Below are 8831 nucleotides of genomic sequence, written 5' to 3' on the forward strand. Positions count from 1 at the left end.
GGCTTTTATCCTCATACAGGGCACAGCATCCTTGCTTGAAAACTAGAAGGTAAGTGTGTGACTTTTAGTGTTCCTCTCTTTTCTGACACGGAATTTCAATTTTAAGAAAGTAAGAACTTAGAGTTTTTGCTAATTAAGCTAAAAAATGAAAATGTGAGAATGTCCTGGAGATCATTGGCTTCTTCTCAGTATGAAGATTGTCTGCAGGGACTGGCAACTGAAAGTTGAAAAGACAAATAGTATTCCAAAGACATTGCGAAAACTGTTGTAAAGTAGAGAAATTCTATTAAAAATAATTTAAAATTTATGTAGCACAGAAAACCAAATCATCGGATATTGAAGTTAGCATTCATCTTCAATAGTCCTTATTTTGAAATAATATCTTCCAATCTGGTTAGTAGATTCTTGTTTCAGTTAATTACATGGCATCTTGGAAATAAAGGAAAATGTATTTCCAATTGCACAAGAGTAATGTGGATTATGCCTTTCAGTACTGGAATTCTCAAAAGGCAAAGGATTTAATTTGTTATATACCAAAAATGTAAATGAATGGAGTCAGGTATTATTTCACATATGGTACAATGCCACATCACTGATGCAGGAAAAAAGCTTCAAATTTGTATGGTAATGCAGAGTTCCCACTGCTTTGTATAGGTAAGGCAAACTTTGAACAAAACAATAAGATGATTCTTCAAATATTATATCGATGAAAAGTCTAGCTTCTGTACATTATTATTTGTACTTGGGATGGGAATAATTGTAACTTGTATTCCCTTTAAACCTACTTGCTGGGGAAACACGAAGGAGCTTTTACACAAGTGAAGGTCCAGCACAGAAACTCCTTACAGATGATTGAATCAGTAACAAACTGCTTTTGCAAATCCCAGGTATTGTACCATCATAAGACTTTGCATCTGAGAAAACTATCTCCATAGCAATGGCAGTTTTTCAAGTTGCTGAGTGTAGAAGGAGAGGGAAAGGGTGGTCTTGAGCAGCTCACTGTGGGTCTTTGCTGCATTCACCTGTCCCCCCTAGGTACTTGTAGCTGTGACAAAACTTACACTGCAGACAAAAGGGGGGGTTAAAATTTTTTTTCCTTCATCTGAAAGTCTGAGGTTCTTTTATTGGTTTTTAACTGAAAGTTCTTTCAAATACTCCAGATTAGTGTGTTTTGGGGCAGCTGTTGAATAAAAAATATTGCTTTTCATGGCTTGCCTAACTGGACTCTGGTCACATAATTGGTGGTGTGCAGCTCATCCTGATAGGTTTCATTGCTGCTAATGTTCTGTTTACATGGAAGTTGCATTTTAAAGGAAAGCAACTATAGGAAAACAAAACAGTTTTTGCTTTCTTCTTCAATATCTATCAGGGTTTTTTTCCTGCCATGTCCAAGTTCACTCGCAGCAAGTTCTACACATACATATGGTTCTCACAAGCATCTGCCTGCCTACAGGACTGTGAAAAGTAATTGTGTTTTGATGGGGGCTTTTAACTTTATGTTCCTCAGAATGAAAGAGAAACTTAATTAAGGTGTGTAGATAAGAACTCTAAGGAAAGAACATTGTAAGAATTTACTTTTGCTGGTTTTGTTCAGAGACCTTGAAGTTTATTTCCATTACTGGACAGGACTGGCAGAAGAATTGCACTTAAAGGCACAATAGCAAAAGAGATTAAATACACAAATGATGACTAGCAGTGTGGGCTTCCCTCAGTACTTTGTGTTGCATAGAAAGTGTGGCTCCAAATCCTGCTGTTTCCTAAAGCACTGCCAAGTGAAAACACTTGCTTTTCCTTCTTCCCCACAGGAGGAGAGGTTCCATACACGACTCTGGCAACCCGACTGATGATGGGAGCCTGGTGGCTTTTTGCCTTGATTGTCATCTCCTCCTACACAGCAAACCTGGCAGCTTTCCTCACCGTCACACGCATCGAGAGCTCCATCCAGTAAGTTGAGAAAGAATGAATCAAGGGAAAGGAGGGCAAGCATAAATATACATGTAGAGGGGTATGACTGTTCTACTTAAATGTGAGAAAAAGAATAAATTTTATCCTCCTAAGCAGTAGTTTGGAAGCTAGAAAAATAACAATATGCTGTAGACTGTCAGTCTCCCTGGAGACAGTTTGGTTTTAGGATCAGAAGTGTTGGCCTCTGGCAGATACTTTTCTCCATGGAACACATACATATGTATATATGCACACATAGGTATTTTGAAAGAAGTAAATGAGATAACCAGTATTTGAAATGGGACAGTATAAATCATGGCTGTGTTTTGCAGCTATGCTTTCCATTCGAATGCATCCCAATGTACTTGTATTCTGACACTTTCATCAGGAAGGGACCAGTCCTTCTTCAGTGCATGGGGAGCTCAAAGCTGAATTCACCTCCAAGGCAAAGATGTGTTAACAGCAACAAAAAATAAAACAATCACTTGCTAGTCTTCTTTGCTCCTTCTGCTCCCATGTGCTCTCTTACTACGTAAGCAGATTACATTGTTCTCTTTTTTTCCTGTCTATTGGTTCTTTTGCTTCACACCTCCCTAACATGAATGTCCTTGTCTTCTCCAGTCCTTTTTATGGTGAATTCTTTTTCTGTCACAACTTGCAGTCCTTTCTCTGCAGGTCATCTCATCTCTCCATACCACAGGAACCTTTCTAGGTGCTTTCATACCCTCTCTCTCTGCCCTTTTGTACTCCAGTATCCTCTCCTTCTGCTGAGTTTTCCTTGCTCCCACTGCTCCAGTGACCTCCTGCACTTTCAAATTCTCACCCTTGGGTCAAAGCAGAGACTAGAAAATACAGTGAAGCATTAGCTAGCCAAGCACTCCAAGGGGCAGCTTGCCATTTTTTCATAGCAGGTTTTTAATCTTGACGCTACAAGTCCATGAAAGTATGTGAGTGACAAAGTTAGCCTTTCCCATATATCCTCCTTTGCAAAAATTGGTAGAGTGGCTTTAAAGAAGAGAGGTACATTCTGCTGTATTTCTTCCTTCAGAAAGGTAAGAACCTGACCTTCAAGTCAGACTCAATGCTGACCTTAGGGAAAATTCAGTTTTCTCAGTGCAGTCTTTGGTTCAAGTCCCTGACTTCTCTTTATCATCACCTAAGGTCTTTCTGCCTCTAGCTCAACTGCTTTCCAAGTCTCTCTGAAATTCCCCCTGAAACAGTGCTTTATCTATCATCTGCCTCTAGTTCAACTGCTTTCCAAATCTCTCTGAAATTCCCCCTGAAACAGTGAGCCACTAGTGTAGGCTGGGCAGGAGGAGCCTTGGCCTCTTGTGATTTGATAGGTTAAAACCAAGCGTTGCTGCATGCCAGCTAGTCACCAGAGGTTAAAATCAAGCGTTGCTGCATGCCAGCTAGTCACTGCACTCACAACTAAGACACTTTTCCTCTAAGTGAGGATTTTCTACATACTAAAATCAACCAACTAAGGCACTTTTCCTCTAGGTGAGGATTTTCTACATACTAAAATCAATCCAGGCTTTCACAGCACATAGGCAAGTAAACATCTGCAATATCAGACAAGTTTCATTTGCATTTTGAAGCTGAAGTTCAGACCCAAGAACAGAAGCAGTCCCTAACTTTGAGTTCATTGTTGTCTCCTGACTCTCCCCTTTTGGAGCATCCTCTTACACATCGTGAGCCCTTTCTCCCTGCTGCTCAGGTGACAGAGGTGGAGGGAGAAGTTGATATCCCATGGCTCAAATTGCCCAGGCTTCACAGTCCTTATTCATTCCCAACTGGATATTTCCTATGGTTGTTACCCTTTCCTTCTGAGATAACAACTTCAGCACTTTCATCTATTAGATGCCTAAGTACTCCTAAGACCAAGACATGTAAAACAGACTAAAATCACATCAGCAAATTATTCCCCTGAAACAGTTGTATTACCAGTTACATCAAGTTACCATTTTCTTTCGCATTCTGAATAACAGACTTTGAGATCATGGAATTCTGCAGGGATATTTTGGCATAACCCAAATGTTTGACTCTGTAGTCCCAATTCCTTCACAATTTATAGGGGAGTAAAATGACATTCTGTGTCAATGTTTGTCAACATTGATCTTGAGGTTTTAGGGCAGGTTGATTTATTTATTTATTTTAAGTTTTAAAAGCTTTAAATCAGACTGAGGGCTGTGAAGAAATAACATGGGAATTTGTACATGCAAAATAAATAATAGTGATATATTCAGTCATTCAGTTTGTCCTTACAAGTATGAAATATGCCTCTGCATCCTGCTTTGAAATCCTGTCCCTTATAGTTTTGAAGTAATCCAGAAAAATGTTCAAATTTCTGTGCTTTTTTATAGTGTGTAAAAAAGCATAAAATATACCCAAACTATAATTTAATATATCTTCAGGTTTTTATTGTGGTTTATTATGATGTCACTAGAAAATCCTCAGTGAAATGCTGAGGTTATTATGTACAGTTGAGACTACACTGGTCTTTGTGCTGCATTATTTATGGGCAGAGTCACTGAAAATGTTTTATTCAGTAGAAAATGTTGCAGCTGGAAAGCTCATGGAATGAAAGAACAGAGACATTTTTCAACAGCGCTTTCAGCTCAAAAATAGAGCAATTAGATGTGTTAAGTCTCCATTAGGGAAGAAAGTTATCCTAACTACGGTGGGAGTGTAAAACTTTAGTTTACAAAACTGCCAAAATTGGAACTTAAACTAGCACATAAAAGAGAGGATGTTAGTTTACCATGCTGAATTACTGCAAATTGGAAAACATGAATAAGCAATACAGAAAAAAGCTGATGTGCCTTTTTTTTTAAATTTTAAGTGTTCAAATTGTACCTTGGGGAGCCTTGAAGGCCAGAATGGAAATGAGTTTAAGCATTTAAAGAAACTAATCCAGATCCTGTTTGTAGTGCTATCCAGCCAGCTTCAGAGGAGCCAGAAAAATGAAAGAAATTGAAGTCTGCATTTACACAGATATAACAAGTAGTTAATAGGTTTTCATTTCAGATTTCCAGCTAGCATCAGATGTTAGAGTGTGTTGTTGAAGCTATGGTCCTTGTGATGCAGCTCACAGCACATTTTATGTCCATGAACCATTTTGGTAGTTATTGTATTTCAGCTTTCGGATATGAAGCCTGTTTATGTTCAGAGCGTGAACCATTTTGGTAGTTACTGTATTTCAGCTTTTGGATATGAAGCCTGTTTATGTTCAGAGCTCTTGCAGCTTCCCTTTCTGGCTGGTATGGAGGTTGGGCCATTCTTCCTAGTCAGTGCCTCATGATATCCAGAACTCTATTTTGAGAAGCAAAGCATGCAAGATTTTGTTAGTCAGTGCACTAGGGATGCCTAGTGAAATGTTCCCTTTCCCAGAGAGTCTTGAAGTAGATCTTTGCTGAATAACATCACTTGATGGCATTTGTGCTCTGCTTCAGTGTTCAATTTGAATCAAATTGTTACAGTTTTTAAATAAATTTAGAGGAACTAGAAGAAAAAGAGTGGATGTTAATCCCCTTTTCCAGACAAGTGGCTACTCTTAATACCTTTGGGAGCTCAGCTCTTCATCTTCTGCCAACACGCAATATCAAACGTAGAGCCACTCAATTTAGAAAGTAATTCCTGCATGCATCTTTTGTTCACACTTGACCCACATTGCAGATGACATTTAAATCAGGACAGTTGGCATTTTGAATGCCAAAACATCATGGCAGCAAAGCGAAGAATAACTTCTGTGCTCCTTAAATCTTTAGATCACTGTCTCAAATGTAACAGGAATTAATAGTCATTAAGAGTGATTTTCTCAGCAAATGCCAAATAAATTTGGAGGTCTTGATATATTTCTCATAGGTGCTGATGCTGTGAATTTCATCACTGAGCCTGTATTGACGTTATTGTGTTTTATGATGCCTTTAGGACAGAATTAGAGTCCATTGGCAGAGATTGATTTTACTCAGACTACTGCACTGTTATTCTGGGTTAGGGGAGGGTGTCACCACCTTCTCGTGGTCATTGACTTTTCTTGCAGGAAGGTTGGGGGAGTGGGGTGTACAGAGGAGAATTTAAAGGATTTGTCATAATCTCAGATGATTTCAAGTTTAATCCACTTCTAGAAGTGTGGAAGCTTAAGACTTTAGATTATACATGTTATGGGGGTGGTCTGCATCTTGTGTCTTCTGTAAAATAAGAAGTTCACTTTATGTTCTCCATGTTATAAGTAGTATATCTTATTTGATAGGTGAGACCTCTGCCTCTGAATAATGGAGGCATAGTGATAAAGGATGTTGTTCTTGCCTGGTTATGCTTTTCACAACATTTTGCTAAATGGTGATTCACTTCAAGCTAAGATGTCCCCAAGGTCTTAAACAGCTCAGTGCCACTGACTACAAGCTTTCTGCAAGGGGGTAGAGTAGATATTTCCTGATGCTGAAAAACAGAATGTTCTTTAATCTTCCCTTTAACATGGTCACCCAGATCTTTGAACTTGCTAGCAAGCAGTGTTACTAGTTTCTGAAACTGACAACAATCAAATCTTTTGGCTTACTGTGCCCTGTTCCCTAAGCCTCAGCCTGCCTGTGAATTGATGCTTATTGTGCTAGAAAAAAAGAAAAAAGAAACAAAATAAAAAGCACTGGAAAGCCTTTTCTGAATTAGTCATAAATAAAGGCTTCAATATAATCCATTACATCAGTTACTTTCTGCCTAAAATTTAGTGACTACTTCTTCCAGACAGCAGCAGTCAAGGCTAACATAGCTAGCTTGAATCGATCTATAACCCAGATCTGCAAAGACATGTTGATGCCCCAGACTCTGGCCTCAGTGGTATTTAATCACCTAAAAAGAAACTTTGTTATTTCTTTATGAAGTTGACCTTGTGTTTTTCAACATTTTCTGTGTATGTTTTAAAAACTTTTGGCTGACGTGTATGAACATGTTACCAATTTTGAGTCTAGAATTTGATTTTGTAGGAGAGGGTATGCTTCATAGAAAGAAACATTCAAATCCTATGTTTTTCTTCTAGCTGAAAGCAGAGATAATTTTTTTAAACTGCAAAGTAATTAATTTGTACTAAGCCAGAAAATGAAAGTGACCTGACAACTGCTGCCTGACGAAGCCAGAATACTAAACAAAATCAAGAAATGCTGAAAAATATGTCTGTTAATAATTCATCCTCAAATTACTCAATTCATCCTCAGAATATCTCTATTGGCCTAGTTAATTTGGAGTAATATTGACATTGGGATAATATTGGTATTATCCCAGTAATTGCAATGAGGAAAAAATTACCATTGTTAATTTGGGGTAATATTGACGTTGGGATAATATTGGTATTATCCCTGTAATTGCAATGAGGAAAAAATTACCATGAAGACCACACATAACATTTTCCCCCACAATGCTTCATGAGTGCTAACCAAAAATCAGCTGAACTGTGACCTGACTGCATGGTCACATCCATAGAAGTAGAATTTGTCTATATACAGATTCACTTAAAGGTATCTTATTTTATAACATTTTTCTCAATTTTATCTTTTTTCATATTTTTAAACAATTTTAATCATTCATTACCTTATTGCTTCAAAATTAGAAATTCAGGGAGATAAATGTTTTGAAATGAGGGATTCCCTTACTCATGCTAGATGTGTGCTTAGCTTTGCAGGGAGCTTAACTGAGAACGATTGCAAAACTGAATTCCAGTGTGGGTAACAGTATCAGAATTTGGGCATTAAGGGGTACCCTGTAGGAATTAATCAGCTTGACAAATGTTTTTTCCTTATTCTGAGGTCTGGTGTGGCAGTTCTCTGGTGACTGGGTGACATAGTGAGGCTGGGGATTTATGTCTCCACCAAATGTATTTGTCTGAAAAGAGAATGAATTGTTTAATCCAGGCATAGAGGTATGTTGAACAATGTGTAACCTATAAACCAGGCTAGAGGCAAAGTAGTTATGAAAAGTTCTTTCTTCTCCAAAGGAACCCCAATGGTTTAATAATTCTGTTAGTTCTGTCAAAGTTTGTCGTTTCTCTTTGTTCCGCTGTACCGTAGCTCCTAGGCTGTGAATGTCACACCAGTATTCTGCAGAGCTGCAGGTTATAAAAAACAGCTTCTAAAGGTGGTCATATATTTCATGATCCCATTTTACATCTGTGTGAGGGGAGAGTCACTGGTGTGGTGGATCTTTACCCTTCTTGCAGCTTGCCTCTGCAGCAGTATATACACATCTACACCTCTAAGGCTCTGAAACTTCTTTCTCACTCCTCAGCATATGGTCAGGTGAGCCAAAACTTGGGGTTTAGTGCTGACTGCAGCATTTAGCACATCCACAGAGTTTACACTTACAGCTGTCTTGCTTTTGTCATCTTGCCATCAGTTACTCAGCATAGAGCAGCACCTGCCACTGTGCAAAGATGCAGCGTAGGGCAGCCTAGAGGCATCCTGTGTTTTAGGATAGCACATCAAACACTGAGGAACTGCAGACTGCAGTCAATGCCAGACTTGGCAACTACAACCTGCCTTCCTGAAGGCATCAACATGATTCTTTTCCTTGTTATTTCCCTGCTGGTGACACCTTTGTGTGTGATAGCACTCTTGCTTGCCTCTCAGCCTGTTTGTAAATATGTTTCCCATACCTGACTGTAGTACACTTCAGGACTAACAGCTCATGTCTTGTGCTGGTTTGCCTTTCTGAAAAAAGCAAAGTTGCTTTTACAGCCACAAAATATACAGAGGAGCTGTTTTTCTTTTGTGCTGTTTTTAACCATAGTGATTAACCATAGTGATTTGTGGCAGTAGCTACACACACCAATTATATACCACTTAGCAATAATATATCCTAAAATATTAGAAACTATAAATATTTTATATATAAAT

General features: G+C 38.5%; 1 protein-coding gene across 1 annotated transcript in view; it reads left to right on the forward strand.

Moving 5' to 3' along the window:
• Positions 1–8831, forward strand: part of LOC103810537 (glutamate receptor ionotropic, delta-2) — a gene marked incomplete at its 5' end in the record, with an annotated part of 72900 nt that overhangs the window by 36177 nt on the left and 27892 nt on the right. The window contains one exon of the mRNA XM_009083442.1: positions 1806–1944. Coding sequence (XP_009081690.1) covers positions 1806–1944 — 139 coding nt within the window. The remainder of the gene's footprint in view (positions 1–1805; positions 1945–8831) is intronic.

Source organism: Acanthisitta chloris, unplaced genomic scaffold (genome assembly GCF_000695815.1).
Source record: "Acanthisitta chloris isolate BGI_N310 unplaced genomic scaffold, ASM69581v1 scaffold6141, whole genome shotgun sequence".
NCBI classification, from domain to species: Eukaryota; Metazoa; Chordata; class Aves; order Passeriformes; family Acanthisittidae; genus Acanthisitta; species Acanthisitta chloris.